This window comes from Ambystoma mexicanum, chromosome 10, assembly GCF_040938575.1.
Source record: "Ambystoma mexicanum isolate Mex_15411 chromosome 10, UKY_AmexF1_1, whole genome shotgun sequence".
Taxonomy (NCBI): domain Eukaryota; kingdom Metazoa; phylum Chordata; class Amphibia; order Caudata; family Ambystomatidae; genus Ambystoma; species Ambystoma mexicanum.
In genome coordinates, this window is record NC_090932.1 from 1,285,055,906 (window position 1) to 1,285,082,593 (window position 26,688).

A 26,688-nucleotide genomic window follows, 5' to 3' on the forward strand; every position below is an offset into this window, starting at 1 on the left:
GTAACTTATATGGAAACTAACCTGAGAGTCTGGAGAAGACCCTTTTCAATACTTAACCTGAGACATGCTTCCGATCTCAACCTCTCCTTTTCTAACATTCCAGCTCGATAGTACTAGTTTCTAAAACTCCCATGGAGTGACGGATGTTGCAGCCATTTTATCGTCCTATGTGAAGCCTATGTCTGTCGGAATGAGTATCTTTCTTTCATGGTTACAAACCCGTTAATATTAGGGTGAGGAATGTGAAGAAATGAATGAACACTGAGCCCCATGCGCATTATACACATTAGTGTTTTAAGCATGCATCCATTTTATTGCAGACACATTTCTCATTTATAAAGACCAGACTGTGTTCCCAAATGCTCTTTGATTGCATACAAAGCCGCACAGACCTTCATGGGTGCTGTTGTTTCCTCCCCTTTCTCATTGAAGTATTTTGAAGGATTACAATATGAGTGTACTATACTTTCCATCTTGGAATCATAAAACAATGTATCTGGTTATTCTAGATTTTGATAATGTGGCTTACTCAAAAAGACAAGTAACATTCGTATTACAACTGCAATATATGCTGGAAGTGTTCAGTAGAAATGAGCACTGTATGTTTTTAAAAAGAGACAGTTTCAAGTGTTAGCGCAATTAAATCATTTCTTATTTTAATTGCTTCTTTTGCAGAGAATACGCACCATTTTGTCCACAAGATTGTCCTCCCTCCTTATAAAGGGTCACACCCAGATTAAAGAAAAATGTGTGCTTCTTCTGAGAACCAAAGCAATGTGTTATTTTGCTTGCTGGCCACTGGATGGTTGGTAGTGCCGCTGAGCCCATGCATTTATTATTTTATCTACAAACACTAATAATTAACAAAACATAGCACATAACAAATGCATTTGTGGACCTGGTCCATTATACGGTCTTGTCAAAACCCCAGCACCTCCACAGAGCCCTCATGAGTCCCTGTCACCGCCCTCTTAGAGTCAATGCGGCCTCAGTGTGATGGCTACATTCCTGCAGGGCTCACACGATGACAACGTATTCCTCCAAATATTAGGCTGTACCTCACCTTGGGGGATGCCTCTGACACGACTGCTCTCATTCAACTTTGAACCATTAAAAACACAGCACCCCCTTCTGCTCAACTATCTGTGTGGGGATGGGGGTGGGAGGGCGGGGGTTCTCTGGTTGCAATGCTATGAGTGATGACAGAGTTGGCTATATCAACCGCGCACCTGACAATGTGACTCTCAGCCACAGACAGAGAAAGAGACATAGAGTGAGACAGAGAAAGTTGGAGAGAGTGCGAGAAAGAGTGCAGAGAAGGAGAGCTAGATCAACAAATCTTACGTCAGGTACTGCGTTCTTATAGTTTTCTAAAAAGTTCAAATGTAAGTATTCTTTTTATAATGTGTGATGGTATTAAATGTATATCCGGCAATACGGTATTTTATTGTACCCCAGTACACATCACTGGTAGGAAGGACACCGTGAAAGTAAATCAAGCAACACAAAACCCCTTTAGATTCGTTCTATGTCTAGTTTGGTGAAGGCTGTGGTTTCTTGTTCCCAGAATCTGTCACACGTGTTTATCTATGAATACACGGTACGCTTGGACGTTCTGGTGCGATAATGCATGGAACAAATTCAATGGGAATTAAGTAATGTTCCGATAGGTTTTCTGAAAATAAAACAAACACTACCCTAGAATAATTGAGTAGTGTGGAAAAGGTGGCCCAAGAAAATGTGTGGATGCGCAACCTTGAGATATTCACAAATCTCACTAAGATAAGTCAAAAGTGGAAACAGCTGCAGCCGTGTGGTTAGACTGGTGATTTTCCACTGTCACCTTGATAAACATGTAACTTAAGAAGTTGCTAGCCTCACAGACTGCGCTTGATCTTGCATTTGTCACACTCTTGTGGCATTAGATAGGTGAATTTGTTCAATTTGTGAAATATATTCATTGATTAGAAACACACCTGGTAAGTGTTGATAAGTAGGGTTCCAAGTTTTAATATCAATAGATAAACAAATCACTTAAAACACGTTACATCAATCTGGCAATGTCAATTGTTCATTGCTAAGTGCACCCTAGTATTCCAGAGTACTTTACGTATTAGAACATATTATGCCAAAAATATATTGAACCTATTATACCAAAAAACACATTACGCCAACACGTGTTTCAACCTTCCTAGGTCGTCTTCAGGGCGTCTAAATTACAAACAATTAATCCAACGGATAACTTAAATAGATAAATCCTAATGTGAAAGTCTTTTCGGGTGCTGAGGCCGTGTATTTTCCGCTGACATCATTAACAAAGACTTATTGGTGATGAAACGTTACTATTTTAGCAGCAGTCAGATTTCCTGAAAAATGTGAGCAAAGTTTTGAAGCGAGAAATAGTTTACGTTCGCCTGCTATACGTTTTCTTGCCGCGTTCGGCTTGGCTGCAATATACTGACTGATGTCTGACGCCTTCGGGCAGTGAATGAATCATCGATGGGTTCGTGTCGTTGCCATGGTGCCCTGGTTGCTGAACCAGCAGGCGAACGTAAACTATTTCTCGCTTCAAAACTTTGCTCACATTTTTCAGGAAATCTGACTGCTGCTAAAATAGTAACGTTTCATCACCAATAAGTCTTTGTTAATGATGTCAGCGGAAAATACACGGCCTCAGCACCCGAAAAGACTTTCACATTAGGATTTATCTATTTAAGTTATCCGTTGGATTAATTGTTTGTAATTTAGACGCCCTGAAGACGACCTAGGAAGGTTGAAACACGTGTTGGCGTAATGTGTTTTTTGGTATAATAGGTTCAATATATTTTTGGCATAATATGAATATGTTCTAATACGTAAAGTACTCTGGAATACTAGGGTGCACTTAGCAATGAACAATTGACATTGCCAGATTGATGTAACGTGTTTTAAGTGATTTGTTTATCTATTGATATTAAAACTTGGAACCCTACTTATCAACACTTACCAGGTGTGTTTCTAATCAATGAATATATTTCACAAATTGAACAAATTCACCTATCTAATGCCACAAGAGTGTGACAAATGCAAGATCAAGCGCAGTCTGTGAGGCTAGCAACTTCTTAAGTTACATACTACCCTAGAATAATCCAGGAATTCTAAAAATGTTTGGAAAGCCTTTATAACCTTTGCAAATTACATCAGTACCTGGCAATTAAAATGGATTGATAGATGTAGGGGGAGGGCTGACCTATGGTGGGAGGCAATGGTAAGTGTAGTTTAATTACACATGCCGGCTTTAGTGTAGGTTTCTGTCATGGGGAGAAGGCTATACCTGATTTTTCTTTCAGACTCAACTTTCTGCATCTTCAGTATTTAACATATGTTTATAATATTTGTCTGCGTCAGGCTGCATGGTGTATTGTCATGACATGGTCGCGATGTGGGATAGAGTAGAATGTAGAGATTGTCATCATGAACTTGCTTGTTGGATCTAGTGGAGTTCACATGTATACACTATTTCTTTGGTGATTAGATACTTGCTGGGTCACACAGCTGGAAGAGCCATCTGTTTGTCAATGTCCTACTCAGTAAATCATGAAGGGAATCTGGCAGAAGGTGCTCCTGGAGGAGACTCTTGAGCATCTTCTAGCAGATGGTCCACCACCTCATGGGTTATGTCAGGTTGTTCAAGAGACGGGCACCTTTGGTGTATTTGTGGTCACCTTCTGGAAATGGTATCTCCTTGTGTACAACCTCAACGTCTAAACAGTTGCACGTTCTTTTGCCCATAGAGATCCGTGAGGCGTTCAAGGTGTTCGATCGAGACGGGAACGGTTTCATCTCCAAGCAGGAGCTGGGAACAGCCATGAGATCCCTGGGGTACATGCCAAATGAGGTTGAACTGGAAGTCATCATACAGCGATTGGATATGGATGGTAAGAGCCCTTCGCTCACACCTGTATGTACTCACATCTTCTGACTCTTGATACCCCAACTCCTCCACAATTTCACCAGTCAAAGACGCTAAGATATCAGACGGTAAAGTTGAGAGCAAATGAGTGGGTGCATTTATTTAATGCACCCTAGTTATAGATGGATTTTATAGTACCTGGCCAAACTTTTAATGATCATCGAACCCAAATGTATTTATTTATATTTATATACAGGGGAGAGCAATGCTCTTTTGAACACAAAAGAGCGTACAATAGATATTAGATTTAATGGGATTCAGTGAGCTTCTTATAATGGGGTAAGTTTGAGTGACATTCTGAGCAAGTTGTGGAGGGGAGTAAATGGAACAGTTACCGGGGACAATACATGGGTGGACATACATAAATTAAGGACAGTCAACATTAGACATGTTTAAGTGCAGGTAGGCGGTATAGCTAGCTCTGATTGGGGATGTGACCATGATGGATGAGGTGCTAGAGTTGAGGCAGAGAAAGTGAGGGACAGAGGCAGGTAAGTGGCAAGGGAATCATTTTAGCTTGAAGGCAGAAGAGAGGTAGGTTAAGAGGGTAACTTGGAGACAAGGAGGTAGGCTTTCAGTTTGGTGTTGAACCAATCGGTGTGCACTGTTTCTAGGATGTCCAGGGAAAATAATTCAATGCAAGTAGAGCAAAAGGAGAGAGTGGAAGCAAGAGGATGCACAGGGAGAGCAAGATTGCAAAAGGATAGTGAAAGAGGTGGAGCAGAGATTACAAGAAGTCTGGTAGAGTTGGACTCAGGATCGATAAGTTGGTGGCTTACCGTGCCTTACCTCACTGCATGGAATATGGCAAATCTATGTGCTGTTTTGCAATATACTATGGTGTTGGGAGAATACTCCAACTCTAAATCTGAAATGTGTGCAATACTTGTACTGCTAACTGAATTACCTCTAAACGGCCTGCAACGGTAAGAAAACGTATGGGATTCAGGCAAGGAAAAGAATATATAAATAAGTAGCGATGGGTGACTTAGCATTATTAATTAGGCCCTTGTTGGGGAGTTCAGGCAGATGCCATTCATCACAGGGCCCTAGAAACATGCCCCATTGTCCTGCCCTACAGGAGCCAGGCATACCTCGTTAAAACATGTTTCTATTTCTGGAAACATTGCACTGGAAGTAGAAAAAAGTTACACTTCTTGGGTGAAGTGGGGGGCATGGGGAACATTGCACTGGAAGTAGAAAAAAGTTACACTTCTTGGGTGAAGTGGGGGGCATGGGGAACATTGCACTGGAAGTAGAAAAAAGTTACACTTCTTGGGTGAAGTGGGGGGCATGGGGAACATTGCACTGGAAGTAGAAAAAAGTTACACTTCTTGGGTGAAGTGGGGGGCATGGGGAACAGTGGGGTGAGTATAGACGGGGGACAGGGGGTTATTGCTCTCCCTATTGGCTGCTTTGCCCCCCCTAACAGGTGGCCTGCCACCCCCTCCCCCGGCAAAAAACTCTTTCCAGGAGCCGCCTTTGCTCAGCCGTCATTCACACGTTTTCAGGTCCTATTTGCCTAGCCTGAGTTCTTTCTTCTGGCCTGAAAGAGACACCACGGGAATCAATGGGCCATGAATATCACTGGGGTGGGGGCCATCAATGTTAAAGCAGGTTACCTACACCCTGGGCACACTATTGTTTTCCAAATGTGCATATTAAACTTGTCTGAAAAAAAGACTCACACAGCCTGGGGGGATCAAGGCACCGTTACAGATTTGTTTGTTTTTGTTGTCTTAGTTGCATATTTCTAACAAGCTTTAATACCCAGAGGTTTCAAGCGTGGACTGGGGATTGAACCGGTGTTGCTTCGTGTAGTATTGCTTCCAAGGCGAGTACGTTGCCACTAAGCTATCCTAACTGAAACATGCTCTTTAAAACTTGCATCCACTACTTTTCTTTAAAATGTGTTTTTTGTAAGACTACTACACAAATAACCTGTGATTTGTGTGTCCCTTTCTTAGTGTCTTATCACAGGATATATTTCAAAAAATATTCTATGCTTGTCAACCTGCTTAATCACACATAAATGCTTCTATTGTGCTGAAAGCAGTTATTAGGACATTAAACTGTGGGTTCATGGGTGCCAGCTTTTGATTTTCACTATGAGGGCAGAAAAGCCCCCACCCTCACCCTGAATATATGCAAACTACCACCCCAACCCATCCTCTGGCCACACCCATTTTATAGTACTTTTTTTATTTTTTTAAGGAATTGCAAAAAAAGTCATAAGATTTACAGCCAGTTTTAAATATATAACATTTTAGCAACCGTCACTCAACCTGTTGGGCTACCCTGGTAGCCTTCTACCGGAGCATAGCATAGGGGCAACGTGCTGGTCTTGGAATCAAGACTACGCAGAGCAACAGAGGTTTGAATTCCGGATCCGCGTTTAGTAACCAAACTGGGGTATTGAGAGTGTTATAAAAAAATACATAAATAAATACGGTGCAGTTCATGTACATGACTTCAAAGTCAGCAGCATTTAATCTCCAGCCATTGACCCTGTGCATAGGTTCAAATACGCTGTACCAGTGGCAACTTCTCCATAATGGGCGAGGGGCACCGACCCACGGACACTCTTGCACATCATGGAGGAACCATGGAGCCAGCCCAGTGTAAACACTGAGCACTCCCTCAGCTGCTTTTTTGCTTCTGAGGGAGCGCTCCTTGACTGGCTTGAACTGTTAAAGGAAAACGCGGTTTCTGGTTGACAGTTCTGTACCCCAGACTTGCATATCCAATGAGCCATGCAAAGCCAGGGGCATTTTGCTTCCCCCACATAGCATGAGCCATTGGGGATGCTAGCGGAGGAACCGCTTGTGTGTGTGATGGTAAGCGCTATTGTGCATCCTCGCACATACAAACACAGCAGGCCACTTTGTCATCAGCGCTCTTGCTTTTTCACGCATATGCATAAACCAGGAAGCGTTTTTTGCTTCCTGTTCATGATACGTGGAAGGTAGAGCGCTGGGAGGGCACATCAGGAACAGGGCAGAAAGTATGTTAATTTAAAGATGTGTATGTGTGTGTGTGTATGCATGTTTGTATGCTTGTGTTGTGTGTAATGAGTGAGTCTATGATGATGGGTGTGCATGTGAATGAGCGACTGCATGCTGCATGTGAAGGTTGTGTGTGCATGTGTGTTTGTACTGGGACGTGGTGCTTATTTTGGCAGGAGGGGGGATGTGCATCAGCCAAAATCAACTACCCGTGCGAGCCGCTGGGGAGGATCAGGGGGACAGACATGGTATTTTTTTTACTTTTACTGTCCATCGATAATAGATGTCTAGCACAAAATACCATGGCTACTCCTTTATCCCCCAGCACCTTACATGTGCACATAATAACATTGTGTATGTGCAAGGTGCTTTGGGAACCAGACGGCAGGCATGGCCTTTTTTACTGGGCATCTATGATAAAGAAAGCATGATAAGTGTTATTATGTAGCTAGACTGGCATTTGAATGCAGCCAGTCTAGCCATGTTTTACTATGGCATGCCTTTTTGTATTGGGCCTCTTTGAAAAAGCATGCATGGTAAGTCTTATTATGTAGTAGCAAAACTGGCCATTTCTTTCTGTGGCATTATATTTTGTATTGGGCATCTTTGATAAAGCAAGCATGATACAGTTTATTATACAGCTAGAATGGCATTTTAATGCAGCCAGTTGTGACATATGTTCATACTGTGGCAGGGCATTTTTAATGGTAAAGCCAACTGGAGTATGTTTCTTACGTGAGGATATTACCTTATTTTGGAAGAACAAGCGTGGACATGATTTATTATAGCATCATTACTGGCATTATGCGTAAAGCAAACATGAATGTGAGCTTAAATGGGAATAGTGGCGCATATTGGTGCAGCCAGCATGGAAATGTATGGGCGTAGCCAGTGTGAACATGTTTTATACTGGCAATATTGTGAGCAAAAGCAACCTGAAAATGTGTTGGTGAAATGCTCCTTTGCACTGTTGGTGCCATCTATTGGATTTTTTCATGCTTTACAGTATAAAACCAATTTCAAACTTTTTGCCATAATACCAATTTTTGTATCACTTGAAGCCATTATTGAAAAAATATTCTCTGAGTGGGAAGCCCCCCCCCCACACCTCTTAATTGGTTCGAACTGCCTTTCTACGCACCGTCAAACTGGCATATTTGGGGGACATTTTTATGCCCATCCAATTAAAAAAATCACCAGCCACATCTATGGTGTATTGCCAGAAACTGAAAACTGAACAATTCTACTGGGGCAAATTGAGATTCCTGCAACCATTGCAAAACAACCCAGGGAGCAGTTGCCTCCTTTCCCCCTGTACTTGGCGCCTTTATTTGATATTTCATCTATTAAACAGATTTTCTTTGACTATCATTTGAAACTGAGGTATGAGAGTTCCTCTCTTCTGTTAAATGGGCTATTATTGATTAGCTATTATTTAAAGGTGAGTCGGAATTGATATCTCTTCTGCTATTTACCACCTCGACCTACACATTACTTCAAGCTGTGCTGGGAGTGATGTCTGCTTGAAGTAAAAGAATGCAGTCTCTTGCTGACTGCAAGGGCATTTTTGCAACTGTTGAACATGAGTTACCTTTTTAGGATGCATATTAACTTGATGCAATACGTTTATTGCATTAAACCTACTCTGAACATGCTTAATGACACATCTTGTAACCAGATTGATAAAATATTGGTATATTTAAACCAATTTGCCCATTGACCCTCATTTGGTGTGCCACCACCCCGCTTTGCTCCCCGGTTTGCCCCCATAATACTGATTTCTAGTGACGCCACTGGGGATGAGGGCAGGCATCGCAGTACTTTAGTGGGTGGTAGTAGCTTGTTTATCCCTCTAAGAATGACCCACACATATTTTAGGGTTACCGAACGTTTGAATCCGTGACCTGCAAATATTCATAGGCCAAATTGTGAGGGGTTCGCTGTGGACTTAGAAATGAGTCTTCAAAAGGAGTTAGAAGAAAAGAGACAGAATGACAATCGCAAGAGATGTCTGGCGTCCCGGACCTGCACAATAGAAGTGGTGGTTATGTCAGGGAACTCTGGCTCATGGCACTGCTAAAAGAGACGCACTGTCATTGCATAAGGTCCCCTGGGGTTGTGAAACAGTTCATCACAAAGGTGGCATCACGGTCAAGCAGGACCAGTGCAGGAGATACAGTTCTTTGAAGGGCGCAAAATGGTGGCTGGAGAGATTAACAAAGTCATTGGGAGTTCATAATTCGTGGTCAAGGAAAGAGCCAGTTAATCTCATTGGGTTTTTCAGTAATTCATTCATGACGCATAATATTCTCAAATCTAAATGGGACCTCTGCACTACACAAGATGCACACATAATCACATGTGAGGTGTGACATATGCCAAGGTGCTGCCCTCCACTGCGGTGCTCTGGCAGCACGTACAGAAACAAAACTATATGAAAGACTGAACCTTGGATCTTGCCGGGAGGAAGCACACCCAATGCAGACATTGATTCATATACATTAAATGTCTCAAAAGTAATTCAAAAATTCGGATAGATTGTTGTGGAAAATTCCAATCCATGAGTAATAGATCCGAAGTAAATGAGCCCAACGTGTTTCAGATTATGTAAACCTTCATCAGGGGATTAAATTACCTGTACAAATAAACCAAGAAAAAACAAATCAGTTAAAAACCTATCCATCCCTTAAAGGTGTCTACACTCACCCTGTATGCACCCACTTACTCATTGTGCATGGGGAGCCCTTAAGTCAATTGACCCTGAGGATTGATGAACATGGAGAGGTTGATAGAGCCAGTGGGACTCATAGAAACAGTCTAAATAAATAATTCAAAAGGCTGCTGAGCCGGATTCTAATGGGGAAATAGATGTGGACTTGAGCTTGGAACATGGAGGTTTAAGAGATGGCGCCTACGCAGGCACTGATTGAGATGGGATGGCAAAGGGAATGGTCAGGAACTTATGGGCACATGGGAATATGGACCCACAGGGCTTATGGACTGACAGGGACTGATCATTCGAGAGGGCCTGATAACTACAGAGTGACTAGTGGTTTATCAGGGGCAGATGTGCCCAGGTTCTGATACACTAACGGGGTATTTGACACAAGGCATCCATGTTCACAGCTGATGGATAGAGTGAGGTAGGATGCTCAAACAAAGTTGCTGGAAATTGGATGGCTAATAAAAATAATATTGGGTATCTAGAACAGAAACAAATCTGTAACACTGACACGTAATAAGAGGACTTGAGTACTTAACAGTCTAAGATGCCTAACTTCAAATGCAGCTTCAGACACCATTCATTGACTGTACCTACAGTGCAATGTTGCACCCTGGGCTGCCATGTTGGTTCAGAGGCCTGAGTAACCACTGTGAGGAATTTGACCATCCACACGGTGGGTGTGCGCTCACCTGGCAATTTGGGAATTTTATATGAAATTGAATGATGATAGATCGAACTGTGGAAAATGTGTGGGGTTAATCTGCACACATTTTCCTATGCTCACTGCACGACATGCACATAGACCCGTGTATGCTGGGTGTACACAGCCTACAGGTGCAGTCCTCCCTGTCCTATTTAGTTGGGATCTGAAAGGTGGAGCACACCATGCATCTCAGAAAGGGGGAGGACCAAATCCTTCAACCTGCCATGGCCAGCTTAATTAACTATCAAGGGCTCCAGGGATCCGCCCTGTCCTTTTGTGTAAGCACTGCAGATGGTGGCAGCAACTAACATAATTCACACTTTAATAGAGTATACTTCAAACAGGCCCACATGGGGCCTGGCTGCAGAGGCTAAACAAAAGACAGGAAATCCCCAACAACCTTTGATATCCACCGTGTCAACATGAAGCCAACTCCCACCTCTCAGTATCAAGGGCAGTGACCTGTCATGTCTGGGACTATGTGTTAACAGTCGGAAACCCCCACAGGGGGATCCCATTCAGAAGGTACGGGTATGTGGATTGATGGAGACAGAAAGTTTGTTCTCGCTGCAGCTTCAATAGAGACCTGCCGCTTTAATAAGGAACCACAGAGAGCTCCATTAACCAGAGAGACCTTTTGATCCACAACAGACAGGAGGATGGGTGGGACTTAGTATAACCTGCTTTTACCCCTTTACCTTTTCTGTTGCAAAGCACTCTGGTTATGACCTCATGCATACAGGAGATTGTTGGTGGAGACCCAGGATTTGTCCATTAAGGTAGGATTAGCCTACACTAATCGTTGTGGCCCATTTGGCTTTAAAGAGGGCTGAGCTCCACTTCTGGGCAGATCATCTGAAGACCTTGCAAGGAGTAATAGGAAGAATTCATTTCGACCCTAGCTGATGGTACAATCTGCCTTAGAGCTTCCACCAGTGAAGGAAGACCAGGATTTCAAAGAGGGAAGCAAGATCTCTCCCCCAAACATTTCCCAGGGAACAGAGGGAGATACTGAATCAAAAGGACCCTCCAGCAGCTCCAGAACCGGTACCAAGCCAGTACACAGAGTGCCCTGCTAGGCTGCGCAAGCATTCTTCCTAGGTGGGAAGTGCCGGAGAGTCTCTGAACCAAACCAAGGACAAGGCCGTTGCCTGCAAAACTCTCCTCAACTTTGGGCCGTCCGCCTTAAAGGACGACACAAGCTCAGTGAAGAAGCTAGGAGGAGTGCATTTACAGGCATCAACCAGCTTCCACCTTAAAGGGCATTTTTGAGCCAGTCGAGCCCCTCGAAGCTAACATCATCCTAGACACCTCAACCAGTGCTTCAGACTCAGCAACTAGCACTGAGACGATTCCAGAAACAGAGCTGCTGCATAGGCCAGCCTGCAGCCATCCGTATAGCCTCACTCGCCGAACTGCTTGGCGTCTAATACCCGTAGCTATCTCCCGTCTTAAACTCTGTTGCAGGTGCTGCAAAGTACACTGAAACTGACTCGACCCTGTCGAGCACCAAGAACTTCTACAAGCACAAGGTACATTGTGGTTCTGTCCCCCTTGTCCTTCTCTGGTTGCCCTTAGTGACATTTTATAACCCATTGTTCCCTTTGTACTGAACCCAAGCATCCTTGAACTATTGTGATTAATTACTTTTCCGACTGCCCTCCTGTGAGTATCCAGAGTGCATCCCTTTTCCCTCTTGAAACTGTCTGTCCTCTGCATTCCTTTACAAGATGGGTTGTATTTTGTAGTAGACTAGAACTGTCTGTTGGATGATAATAAAGTAGATATGTTTATACAACTTTGACTGGACAGTCCCTTTTATCATTGGGTAATAATTGTATTTTTGCTGTGTTGCAACTAACCAATGATCCACAACCTTGCAGAGATAAGCCTGCCGTTCCATCCATGTTACCAAAATTGGACAAGGAGGTTTATTATTTGCTTGTGTTGCCAATCTGTTCAGATCCCTTCTGGTGCAGTGGAGGTGTAGGGCTTGATGGTTTAGAAACCGATATTCATCCCTGGACCACTGGTGCCCCGGAAGTTGATTTGTTACACTCACACAGCTGAGCACCGCACAGACCTTAATTGCCTGCTGACCTTGACCCTTGAACTTGTCTCTTGACCCAGCCATTCCCACCAATTACAGGCCTATTACCACGGTCCCCTTCCTGCTAAAAATCCTCGACAGAGTTGCCTATCTGAAAATCCAGGATTACTTGGAGTCTAATCAACTGCTAGGCCTGCGTCAATCTGGCTTTCGCCCTCAACATGGAACGGAAACTGCCCTTGTTGACCTTAAAAGCCAGATTCATGACATCAAGGACAAAAACAAAGCAGCTATCCTACTCCGCCTAGAGCTTTCAGCAGCCTTCGACTTGGTTGACCACAAAATACTTTGCAACCACCTCTCTTCTGCTTCCCACTTCTCCCCCCCTGCTGTCATGTGGATTCAATCCTTCCTAGCCAACAGAACCATGAGAGTCTTTTCTTCTGTGGCTGCAGCTGACCCCATCCCCATCACCTGTGGTGTCCCACAAGGTTCCTGCGTCTCCCCTACCCTCTATAACATCTTTACGAAGCCCCTCTTTGACAAACTGGACCACCTGGGTGTCACCTACACCAATTACGCAGATGACACCCAGATACTCCTCACCATCTCTGGTAACTACAACTCTGACGCCACTAGGATTAACAGAATCTTCACCATCATTCAGGCATGGATGGCCTCACACGGCCTCTGTCTGGATGATGAGAAGACTGAGCTCCTCCTAGTCGGGTCCCCCAATAATCTACAGAAACTCAGCCCTGATTATTCGAACTTCACCATAGATGGTAACATCGTCCCAGTTGTGAAGAACGTGAAAACTTTAGGCTTCTACCTGGACGCCAATACCAACCTCGCCAAACAAGTTAATATGACTGCCTCAGCCACAGCCTACACGGGAAAATTAATCAGGGCCTGTAGACCGTTCCTATCTACAAACAGTTGCCTCATTCTGGCGAGAGCCCTTATACAATCTAAACTTGACTACTGTAATAGCCTCTACCTTGGTGCCAACCAAGCTATAATCAAGAAACTTCAGATCCTCCAAAATAATGCGCTGAGAGCAGCACTAAATATTCCCAAGAGGGAGCACATTTCCCATACAAGAATATCTTGCAAATGGTTATCCATTCAGCAGAAAATTGACCTAAAAACCCTTTGCCTCACCTACAAAGCCTTAAACCACCTAGCCCCCCAATACTTGACTAACAAACTCACTCTTAAACCCAACACAAGAGTCACCAGATCATCTAATACCCTCAGCCTCATCGTGCCCAGATTCACCGCCAAAAGAGCGGGAGGCTCGAGCTTCACTGTCCTCGCCCCTCAACTTTGGAACACCTTGCCACTGAATATTGAACTGGTCAAATCCTTCCAATTGTTCAGAAAATTAGTCATTAGCTGGCTACTGGAGAAGGAAACCCTTAGATAGAATAAGCTTAGTTCTTGTTGTATATATTGTACATAATCTGAAATGCTTCTTCTACCTGCCTGTACATACCATATATGGCATATTCCCGCCACAATTGTATAACTGCTTGTATACTGTAACTTTGTAACTTGTCCGTAAACTCCCATTTACCCCTTGGTCTGGAGCGCTATACTAAATAAAATAAACAAACAAACAAACAAACAAACAAGCACAAGGATGGTCCTTATGACCCCAGCATCCTCGTTTGACCTACTTTCTCCAATGACCAGGCATGACGCATAACAGCTTTAGCATCCTGGTCTAAATGAGCTGTGCATTTTAGAATTGGTACTCTTAAGTAGTACTAGTGCCTTCTTTCGTTTCTTTTCATTGATATAATTCGAATCACCTCGATTTATATTTCTGTTGTTCATCTGTGAGCACTCCCCATTGCTTTCTGTAGTGTAGAGTGAGTATATTCACTGGTAAACAGTTCTACTTTTTCTACCTACTGCACTTTATCTCTACTGTCAACCTGTGAATCCTGCCCATGTGGTGTACTTTTCGCTTAATATAGTTTTTTTCTTTCCTTTTGAGATGTTGTTGTTGGTTCCTCTGTTTGTAATTGTGATTTTGTGACTGCCTTCCCTGTTGGTGTCTGCATTTAGCTGTGGTTGTGATTTGTTGTACTACAGAGGTTGTTTGTTGCCCATGTCTTCCCGCTCTCAAGTAGTGTTATCACTTTGTGTTCCTCTTGCTTGAATGTGTGTGTACGTGTGTCATGTTAAGGTGTCTCCTATATTTTGCACATACTCTTTCACACTAGCTAGGCTTCCCCATGCCCCTGAGAATACCCTGGAGAAGTCCCTCATCTTTCCAAAAAGCCCTCCTGTTGCCAAAGACATTTGCTGTGTGCAACACACCGGCCAGTAATCATTCGCCTACCATGAGGTTTACAGCAATGACTCATTATGTGGGATCCACGTCCAAAATGGCTCATGTTCTGGTGATCCAATGCCATATTCCCCAGGAGCACATCTTTAGGGAGTAAGGTCAACGCTACTCTCACCTGCATGCTGCTGTGAAAGTGGAGCGCTTCCTTAGAAGAAGCTGCCCATCTCATCAACAGTTTGTGTGCAGACGTTATCAGCCAACACATTATACTATTGTCAATGCCGTTCCTGCAATGTCTCACCCAGATAACCCAGAGAGAGTTTGGTTTTCGCAGAACTCCCTATACATTTAACGCTTCCCTTCCCAACCTTCATATTCCTCAAACCGTTTCCCGAATAAGTAGATCCTGGTACAACTGTGCCACAGTTCACTTTACGCTCACTCTTCCACCTTACACTCTGTACATCAACCAGCTGTGACCCGCAGCAGCTCTGTACATTAACCAGTGTAAGAGGATTCAATTCAGCACTATAGCCAAGTCAACGCCTAGTCTAGAATACTGAATGAAAACCCTTATTGATATATCTTTATGTCCAGTTCATGCGTTCTGGATGACTACCCCTTTATAACACCCCTCCCTTGGAATCCCCCTGACCCCACTGAGCCAAGAAGTAGTTCTGTTTTGCAAGCTTAAAGGTTTATTTGATAACTTAAACAATATATATTATATCACGCTTTATAATAAATTAATAATTGGATATCACACTTAATCTGGTATGATAAAGATTAACAACGGAGAATCTGGCACTAGCACACTTCTTGATAATCACTAAGGAGTTGACATGAAATGGATAAGATAGCAACAATACTTTTATGATTTCAAATGGATGCAATGTGGAATGAAATGCAGTACAGAAAATAACTTGATAGGATTTCAGCAAACGACAATATAATCACTTTCTTGGACAATTCACCCCCCCCCTTTTATGCTATGCAAGGAAATGGAAGGAAGGCACACAGTTCTCAGAAATGCAATCAAATGTGATTCAGTTCACCCAGCAACTTAGACTACAGACGTTGAAAACACAGGCCCAAATGCTTTGATATGTGCTGGCAATGGAGTGAAAATATGTTAAAATGCTTTTAATTCCCTCTAGGAGGTTCAGGGTGAGTGAAATCAAGTTAATATTAGTCCAGGCTCACTTTAGCAAGGATCTAGGGTGTAACTAGCAGGTTAAACGAATTTTTGGCAACTGAAAGGCAAGCAGCAGCAGATTTTTACACGTGAAGAAATTTGCAAATCGCGGCAAAATTTGCGAATGCGCCGGGCGCTATTACAGAAGAACTACAGGGGCTATCAATATCGTTTTGGGGTCCTATGAAAGCCTAGGATCTCAGCTTCCAGATGAAAGTTACTGCAAGTCTCTAGCACAAACGGTCGCGGAGATATGAGCAATTGAATAAAGGTCGTTTTTCAGATTGACATTTTAAAGTTCAAAAAGACAAGTGCAGCTTGCAACTAGCAAATGACAAGTGACAACTTTACAAATGACAGGTGACAGTTAGGAGGCAGTTCTACTTAGATTAAAATAGATAGAATTATATTATTTTAACTAGGAGATTGGTTCTGCACAGTTCTGCTATATACTCACAATATATTTAGAAATATGCCTTCCCACGGATCTGGTCAGGTTTTGGACTGCACTCCGGTTCAGCTCTCTCTGGTTCTGCTAACAGGTCATCTCTACTCTGCTGGTCTGGTCTGGGTCTCTGAAGTTGATGGAGGTAAAGTATGGATTTTCCCGGCAGAGCTTCCAGCTGCAAATGGATTTGAAGGTCCCTATCTGTCCTGTCTCTCTGCTTTTATGTGTTTTGAAAATGGGTGTGTGTGAGCAGCATCACTAGACCCTACCCCTCTCCACTTATCATTGGCCAAGCTTTCATTTCTCCCCTGATTGGGGGAGCTAAGTTGTGTCAGAGTGATGTCATTTTACAGCCTGCAGAAAGTCCACTCCTCCTGTCAACTTACACACAAATCTAGATTTGAACCAAATACATATTTGCAGAGGTACATATTGTTTTAAAATCATATGCACCCATCATGCATTACAGGAGGCATACCCTGTTCAAACTCTGCTCTTCCTGGGAGCTTGCATTCAGAAATGGCAATATTTTGCACTTTTTAACTGGTTTGCAATACCGGACATTACCCCAAATTTACACACATGTGCGCAAGGAGTATGGACATTAGTTGATGAAGTGTCAGAGTTTTCACATGCACACATTTTGAGTAATATCCTCTTTTCCGCTAAAACCCCCCTGAACATGCCACCGGTTCTAAAAACCTCTTAAAATGTGGGCAGAAAAATCACAAGAATTATGGTATCATTTAAATAATTTTCACAAGTCCGCTCTATGAGTTATTCATCTTTTTAGAGTTATGTTCTGGCCCCAAAGGGGTGTGGTTTTCCTCCAGCACAAGGTTGAATTTCTGGTTTTTCCAGTTCTGCCAAGCCAGCTTGCTCTCACAGTCAGTGCCCCTCCCCTGTGCTTCCAGGAGAAATCTCCATTTACGACTCCCGCCATAAAACATTTGCCTGAGTCAAGACAGGGCTTTGTTCAATTTCCTGCAGAGCCCAGGTAATTCAATCAGGGAAGTGTCATATCCCTTTTGGTGTGAGCAGCAAAAGGGCAGCTAGGCCTGGGAACACAGCTGTGACTCAAGTTTCACTCCTGATGGGGGTAGTTGCCAGGCAAATTGGAATCTCTTTAAGCCAGTTTTTAGCTACATGTCATTTCTGTTCCCCAGTTTCTGCATTCAAATAAACTAACAATTTCACATATGCAGCTAGAATGCTGATTCTAAGTTTAAAACTATGACATTTAAACAATTGCAACCTATGTGACACTCAAAAGTAGGTCACTCATTTCTCTTAAACATTGAGATTTTTAATGTCTTTCAGTCTAAATTTACTTAAACTGCTGAAATCCACAGCTCAGCCAGTCTTGTTATAAACCTTCAAGTCACTTCAGAATATAACTTTACATTGGATCCACCTCTCAGTAAGTCTTTCTTTGGCATGTTTTGGGTTCATTTATTCAGTTTTCTACAAAAAAGTAAAATCTGGTGGTTTTAAAACGCCGGCTTTTGGATAGTGGTGAGTACTGGTACTGCACCCCTTTTTGGGATTTAAGAAAATTAATTCCCAACAGTTATGGGTTTGCTTTTGGCAATCAGCATTGCCATTCCCAATGGTTTCAGACTACTGTGTGGGTAGTCCAATGGTGGTTTTAGGCAGTGTCCTTCTGTGCCCACAACATCGGCAAAAATGAGTGGCAGCCTATTCTTCATGCACTTCCCTGGGCATTTTCTGGGAAGCTCTGGCCATCATGATGTTTTCCATGTCAGTACTGCACAGTTTTGAGGTAGGGCTCGGATGCATGGGTAAATACATCCCACAAGCCCCCCTTCTTGCGGTGGCCATCTGATCCTTCACTGGTGGGAACCGCAAGATCTGGGATGTAGTTCTCATCTTCTTCCAATAGATGGCACAGTTCAGCATCTTTTTCTCCATCCGGTCGGATCGATCGGTTCTCCTCGCCGGTCCTGATGGGAATATTGGGCGGTACACTGGGCCCATTGGATCTTCGTTCCCCGTCCCTGGGTCATCCTCCTTGGTCATTCTCCATGGTTTCATCTCTCCTAGGATGATAAAGCAAAAGCGGCAATACCTACTCATAGACGTCTTTCCACCACTGTTGAGATAGTGGGGCAGCATATGCATTTCATCATAACGAAACATTACATTCTTTTTTTGAAAAAAAAAACAGTATAACTAAGAGACAGTTTCATGCAAATCACAATATTTTAGAGACTAGATGTGGTATGTTTTATGGTTGGACTGAATTAGTCTGAGACAGTACCCGCTAGGATTCCAGAGGATTCCTCCAGTTGTTGCAGAGTGGCCTGGGATGGCAACATTTCAACTGGTTTATGTGGACCCACTTGTCTTCCCCCGCTGCCAAAGGACCTTTGGGGATGTGGATTTTGTAGGCCACAGGGGAGATCTTGTCGATGATCTCAAAGGGTCCTTTCCATGTAGGCAAAAATTTGCGCTGCTTGGCCTGGTTCCTTTGGAAGTTGTATAAATAGACCCGGTCTCCCACCTGATATTCCTTCCTGGAAGTTTTCAGGTCATAATGGGTCTTCATGCTATCAGCTGATCTTTCTAGATTCCACTGAGCATAAGCAAAAGCATGTTGAAGGTGTTTCCTTAAATTCTCCACATACTCATGAGTAGTGGAGGCATTTATCAGTGTCTGCTCTTGGGTCCTGTAGAGCAAATGCTGCGGAAGCACCATCTTGCGCCCAGTCATCAACTCAAATGGTGAGATTTTGGTTGCAGATGAAGGGGTAGATCTGATGGCCATTAGGACCAGAGGTAATCGGATATCCCAACTTGGCCCAGAATCTGCCACAAACTTTTTTAAGATGCTCACAATTGTCCGGTTATATCTCTCTACTGCCCCAGAAGAAGCTGGTCTGTAAGCAATATGCAACTTCCTTTTGACCCCCAGTATCTCCCACATCTTTGTCATTACTTCACTGGTGAAGTGGCTACCTCTGTCGGACTCAATCCTTTGAGGTAGACCAAAACGGGAAAAGATGTGGTTAATCATCAGGGCAGCTGCCGTTTCTGCCTTGCAATTTGGGGCTGGGAGTCATTCCACCCACTTGGTAAACAAGCATGTCACAGTCAACATGTACTTATTCCCCCTAGCCGAGCGAATCACAGGGCCTACAAAGTTGATTTGTAAATCTGACCATGGCAGTGTCATCCCCCTCTTTTGGAGAGGCTCACGGTGCGTGAGGGATGATGGCTGAAATTGTGCACACACAAGACACCCCTTCAAGTATTGGTCGAGGTCCTGCCCCATGTGTGGCCAGTATGCAACCTCTCTTAAGATTTCCAGTGTTGTGTGAAACCCCCTATGACCGGCGGTGGCCGCATCATGGGCGTGACTTAACATCAGGCTTCGGAATGAGGTAGGAACCACCCACTGATCGTGGCCAGCTTTGGATTGCCTTACCAGCAAACCGTCTTGGATTCGGAACATTTTTGGACATTTCATCAACACTCTTAGGTCCTCTTTCCCAATGTAATCGGTATCCGTCAGGGGAAAGTTCTCAGGGTCCTCAAGGTGCTGGTAAAATTTACCAATTATTGGATCCCCCTTCTGAGCAGTAATCAAATCAGCATCAGGGGTCTCCTTACTCCATTGTGCAATTGGAAGGTCGTTGTGAGCATTTGTCTGGGACCTAGTGATAGCAGTGACCTGGATTTCCCCCAACAGGGACTCAATCTCAATTAGATCCCCTTGGATGGCCCCGGTTTTGGCCAGCTGATCAGCTAAGTCGTTTCCAGTTTTGTCTGGTCCCTCTACTTTGGAATGACCCTTGATCTTTTTCCAATAGATGGTCATCTCATTCGAGGTGACCAGATCGTCAATGTTTTGGATCAACTTCCCATGTTTCAAGGGTTTGTTATTAGCACATAACATGCCTCTGGTTTTCCAATTAACCAGGTGCTCCACAAACCCGTTCCGTACATAATCCGAATCTGTGATTATGACCAGTTCGCGGAGTTGATGCTGGACAGCAGTGAGGATGGCTTGATGCACAGCCGTCAATTCTGCCACCTGACTACTTCGGGGACCAATTTTGTATCCAGCGGAGGGTTCTGGGGACTCATTCACCCATGCATTCCCTACGCCGGCCACCAGTTCTTTCTCCCCGTTGTTGTCAACATGGTAAGAGCATCCATCCACATAGACAGTGGGCATTCCCTCACACTTGTCTTCTTCAAAGACTTTGTGTGGGGAATTAAGGTATGCCTCCATGTTGTCCTTGATTTTTAGACTTTCGTCCTCGAGACAGTTTTCTCTGGCACAATCATGCAAGTCAGCCAGACCTTGCGCGAGGGGACTCTTCTTGTTTTGGCCATATCTGACCTCCACAGGAAAGCCTTGCATTGACAGAATCCAGGAAGTAATTCGGGAATTACTCACATTTCCGGCCCGGATTCTGTCACTTTGGAGATATTGCAGAGGCTGGTGTGGAGTCTCCACTATGATGTGTTCCCCCTGGATAAACGGGCGGTAATTCTTCAATGCCCACACCGTCGCCAGGAGTGCCTTCTCACAATCGTTGAATTTTTCCTCCACAGAGGATAAAGTTTTGCTCGCATAGGAGATTACTTTATTGACCTTGTCATGCTTTTGGTATAATACTGCCGTCAAGCACGTATTAGAGAACCCCGTCTCCAGGAAGAACTCCTTGTTTCTGACAGGGTAAGCTAGGCAGGGCGCTTGTGAGAGGCTTCTTTTGAGTTGTCTTACTGCCTCGGCTTGTTCTGGACCCCATTCCCACTTAACCCCCCCCTTCAGGAGATGAATCAGGGGTCTGGTGATCTCTGCGTAGCCCTCAATGAACTTTCTGCTGTAATTAGTCAGTCCAAGGAGGCTCCTTAGTTCCCGCAGAGTTGTGGGGTCTTTCAGTTTCTGAAGTGCTTCCACTTTCTTTTCCTGGGGACAGAGGCCCTGAGGAGTAATCTCATGTCCCAAGAAATTAACACGGGTTCTACACCACTGTGCTTTCTGAAAGGAAAGTTTTGCTCCGGCGGCCCTCAACTGTGTCAGAACATAACGGATCTCCGCTATGTGTTCCTCCACAGTTGAGCTTTTGATGAGGACATCATCTACATAAGCCAGGTTACCCCTCGCACCCAGGTCGGGCATGGCCTTATGTAGGAAAATGTTGAATTCATTGCCGGAGTTGAGGTATCCGAAGGGAGTCCGGGTCCATGTGTACTGCTGGCCCCCAAAGGTAAAAGCCAGCTTGTATTGGTCCTCCCTACTGACAGGCACGGTCCAGTATCCATTGGTCAGGTCTATTGCAGTGAATACCTGTGACCCCTGGATCTGGGCCAGCCCTTGGTCAATGTAGGGCAGAGGCCATCGGGAAGTATGGACCCGTTTGTTGAGCTCCCTGAGGTCGGCGCAGAGTCTCCACTGGCCGTTTGGCTTCAATATTCCCAGCACCGGATTATTGAAGGTGCTGTGGACTGGACGGATTATTCCCCGGGACTCAAGGTTCTTAATTATTTCAGTAAGGGACTCCATGGATGCGAGAGGCAAACGATATTGCTTCACAAACACTGGAGTCATGCCAGGGTCCGTGGCGATTGTTGTTGTGTGGATGTCGGTGCGGCCACAGTCATATGAGTCTACCGCAAAGAGATCTTGGAAATCCAAGAAAACTTGTTTCAACTTTTGCTTTTGTTCCAGAGTCACACAGGCATCAGCTAGGTTGACTCTCTCTTCCACCATCTGCCTGAAGCCTGGAAAGACTTCTGGTTTGGCTATCTCAGCGGCCTCCTCCAGCTGGGTGGAGAAGTCCCTGGTCAGAGTGCTGATTTGGACTGGAGGCTTCAGGTGGGAAAGGCAGCCCTCATGGACCTGGAAAATCACCTCATCCCTCCTGAAGTCACAAGTCACATCTTCCTTACCATAAGGGCAAGAAGTGTACACCAGGAAGTTCCCCCCATGCCGGGTAAAAATCCTGTCTGGTGTTGCATTGTCATCACTGTCACTGTCAAAACAGTCCTTGGGGATTGGCCCTAACAGTTCATTTATGAAATCTATGGAAAAATGTCGGTCATCAACCGCCATTCCAATAATGGTGCCTGCGGCTAGAGTAATACTCTTTAAGTCGCTGTTATCCACCTCTATTAGAATGGTGTCATGTTCTATGTTGACTAATGGAGTTGGGTTTACCCCCAACCCTTGCTGTTGGAGAGAAGCGTTTAGATGTATGTAAGCATCAGGGTTTTTCAAATGTTGTCCTCTTTTAACTTTCACTTCCAGGGAGAATTGTCGGGTCCTTTCTGGGATGGTGACTTCCTCTTTGATCTGAATTTCAACTGCATAAGGTAGCAATTGAGCTGACCTAAATGCTTTTTCTGGATCATCAAAGCCCATGGGATTATCCGCTAATCGGGACCAAGCTTTGAAGTTTATTAGGTCCAAACTAATGGCAAAGCGATTGAGAATGTCACTGCCTAAGTAAAAGGCGGCCGTGACGTCTCGCACGACCCAACAATTGTGGACTATGCTCTTGTTGCCAATGGAGATTTTGAGCATACACCTGCTTGGCAGGAGATGTTTGGAATTAGGTGCTTCCAGGTCCATTTCCCATTTGTCTATCAGTTTGAAGGTGGGAATGGCTGGATCTTTTGGGAGTTGGCGGAACATGGCTTCGCTGATGAAGCTCTTACCGTTGTTCACACACACTCGAGCGAGAACAGAGTCCTTCCCATCATTTAACTGAACAGGTATGAACAACTGCTCTCCAATTTGCTGAATATCATCCGGGCTCTGAGCTGATTTCACATCTTTCTGGACTATAGGAGTGGGAGTTTCTGATTGTGGATTAGTATAGAATTTCAGAGTGTTTCCTTCCAGCGTGGAGTACCACTTTAGACTGGAAGGAAGGTTGATTTTCAGAAATAGAGAGGACCCTCCACCACCAGTCTCTTGTCCTACTGCTATTACTGTCACGTCTGGAATTTGGCTATTCTGGAAGTGAAATTCTACTTGGTCAGGTTTTTGTTCAACCATGTGGCAGGTGCCGTTTAAACTAACATGGTTGACACTCTGTTTTAATTTTATGGGTCGGCTAGTCTGGGTCCAGAGGACCTTGTTTACACAATCTATTAGGGGTGACAACCTTCTCAGGAGGTCATTCCCTAGTAAACAAGGGGTGCCCTCTGGAGACACTACTATGACCGGGTGTTTCAACTTGTGTCGCCCGATCTTAATGTCCAAGTCTGCAGTCCCCTCAACGGGAATTTCCTTCCCGTCAAAGTTCTGCAGTTGTCCAGGAAGAGAGGTGAGAGGAATTTGGTAATTCTCTCCCCTTCCTGCATTCAGTTCATCAAAGGCCCTTCTGGACAGAAGGGTGGCTTGAGATCCCGTGTCCACCAGCGCTGAAATCGTACCCTGCCCCTGTACTTGTACCGGGGCATAGTATCTTCCCTCCTTCTCCTCAAGGGGGCACAGATAATACACATTTTTGGACAACTGGTGGGCTAATTTTCTGGTTTTGGACATCGCTAGCGAAGAGATTTGGGCAGAATTCTGTGGAGAGCCTTGGGAATCTGAAAGAAAAAGTTGGCAACTGAAGATCAGAGCCATTGTGGGTTCCCCTGGCTCCGGTTCTGGGCCGCCCCCCCCTTTTTGGAGGCAGTCACCAGGATGGGTTTGAACCAGGGGATTTTCTTGCTGTTGGTTCTGGGATGAGATGGTGGGCGGCGGTAGCTCAGTCTCCACATCTCCCCAGTCTGGATTTGCATCCCTAGGGACCCATTTTTCTTTGGGAGGAGTTCCCCACTCTCTGAAGGAGAAGATCCTTTTCCCAGGATCCTCTGAGGATCCCTCTCCCTCAAATTGGAAGATCTGTACCTCCTCCTCAAACTGTGTCTGTTTGGGTCTTTTGTTTCTCCTACCACCCCTCTGCTCCTTAGGAGGCAGACTTTCAGGGGCAGGAGATTTTGTTTCCGGTTCCTGGGTTTCCAGGGGCTGTTTACAAGTGAGGAAGGAAGCTTCCTCCAAGGCTTTACACCCCCCTTCCCCTTGTGCCTCCTCCCTGGGAACCGGTGAGTTATCGGGGTGCTGCCCCCGTCATTGTTCTGGAGCACCAGGTCCAGAATTGGGTGCGTTCTGCGCCGGCATGCCGATCTGAGGGTTCTGCTGAGCCCTCAGTATGTGACCCAGATCCCGCGCCATGTTTTGAACCTGGCGCTCTAACTGGGAAACCCGCTCAGGCTGATACGGGGCCCTGTTTTCTCCCCTGGGCTGATCCCGGGAAGGGTAGCTGTCCCTTCTCTGGTAATACCCCGGATTGGGAAGATTTGGGTACCCCTCCACCCTTGGCCTCCCCTCTCCCGGATTAGGTTGTCTGGGCTCAGGGAATTGGGGAAAGAAGGATGGATGATTTTGGGGTTGGAAATTGGGTGGATACCTGGGGAAAAAGTTCTGCCCAGGATTTGGAGAATTTCTGCCCTCCTGTGGGAAGTTGGGAGGGAAGTTCCCTGGGTTAGGTGCTTGGCTGGATCCCCCCCCTTGGGCTGGAGGAGTCCACACATAACCCAGGATGGGTCGATTTCCCTTGTAACGGGGACTTACATAATCAGGAGAGCGAGGGACCCCATTTGTGGGGCTGCCTCCCTGGCTCCCTGTCTGTGCCTGGCCCGAGGACCTTCTGGGCCTAGCATTATTAGGTAGGTTTTTAGGCCCCCCCATCTCCAACTCTAAAACGGGGGTGACCTTTACCTCTGCCACCTTGGCAGCAGCAGGGGTGCTGTTAGTTTTGGGGTTTTTGGGCTGGTTTTTGTTTTCCACCGGTTTCTGCACCTCATAGATCCGGGTAGCCTGTTCAATGACCCAGTCTAAAGATCTTTTCTCGTGAAAATTCCTCACGAGCTGGGTCATTATGTATTTGGGCAAGGCATGAAAAAATGTATTAATGAATTCTCTACTGTCTGTGCGCACCCTTCTGGTGGTCTGCGCAAAAGCACGTTTCAGTTCTTGCACAAATTCTTGTGGGGCCTGATCCTCCCCACATTGCAAATTGTAGGCTGCCTTGCGAGCCTCTTGAGGATTTCTATGAATGGAAAAATGTTTCAAGATGGCCGCCTTATAGGTGGACCATCTTAAATGATTTTGGTCCTCCAGCCCCGCAAAGAAACTGGAGTATTCCGGGGAGAAGGTCCACCTTACATATTGAATACAGCTTTGGCTGTCCTTCAAATGGAAAGTCTCCATCATTTGCTCAAACAACTCTAAGTGCTCCCAAACAGAATACTTAGCGTTCTTATGGTAAGGCGTGATGACGCTCCTGATCGCCTTAATCTGCTTTAAGGGGTCCTTAAGCAAGGCCCTTTTTGCCTTATTGGCCTTTTTGGTTCGGGTAACCCTTGTCCATTCATCCTCTGACTCAGAGGCACTGCTCCCAGAGGTTCCCGTCAGATCTTCCAGGTTTTCCCGGATTCTGCGAGCCTGGGAATGGCTGGCAGAATGTGGGGACCTGGTCTCCTGTATCCTGTACCGCTCAGAGGAGTCTTCAGATCCCTCCTTGCTGCCAGGATTTGATGGGTACCCCCCCAACTGACCTAACTGGGCAGAGGTTTTCAGGATGCCCTTAAGGGGCCTACTCTCCTGGTAGAGATAGTGGGGCAGCATATGCATTTCATCATAACGAAACATTACATTCTTTTTTTGAAAAAAAAAACAGTATAACTAAGAGACAGTTTCATGCAAATCACAATATTTTAGAGACTAGATGTGGTATGTTTTATGGTTGGACTGAATTAGTCTGAGACAGTACCCGCTAGGATTCCAGAGGATTCCTCCAGTTGTTGCAGAGTGTGCCTGGGATGGCAACATTTCAACTGGTTTATGTGGACCCACTTGTCTTCCCCCGCTGCCAAAGGACCTTTGGGGATGTGGATTTTGTAGGCCACAGGGGAGATCTTGTCGATGATCTCAAAGGGTCCTTTCCATGTAGGCAAAAATTTGCGCTGCTTGGCCTGGTTCCTTTGGAAGTTGTATAAATAGACCCGGTCTCCCACCTGATATTCCTTCCTGGAAGTTTTCAGGTCATAATGGGTCTTCATGCTATCAGCTGATCTTTCTAGATTCCACTGAGCATAAGCAAAAGCATGTTGAAGGTGTTTCCTTAAATTCTCCACATACTCATGAGTAGTGGAGGCATTTATCAATGTCTGCTCTTGGGTCCTGTAGAGCAAATGCTGCGGAAGCACCATCTTGCGCCCAGTCATCAACTCAAATGGTGACATTTTGGTTGCAGATGAAGGGGTAGATCTGATGGC

General features: G+C 44.9%; 1 protein-coding gene across 1 annotated transcript in view; it reads left to right on the forward strand.

Annotated features, from left to right (window-relative positions):
* CABP7 (calcium binding protein 7) overlaps positions 1 to 26,688 on the forward strand; it is a 935,960-nt gene that overhangs the window by 614,299 nt on the left and 294,973 nt on the right. The window contains exon 2 of the mRNA XM_069619281.1: positions 3,774 to 3,917. Coding sequence (XP_069475382.1) covers positions 3,774 to 3,917 — 144 coding nt within the window. The remainder of the gene's footprint in view (positions 1 to 3,773; positions 3,918 to 26,688) is intronic.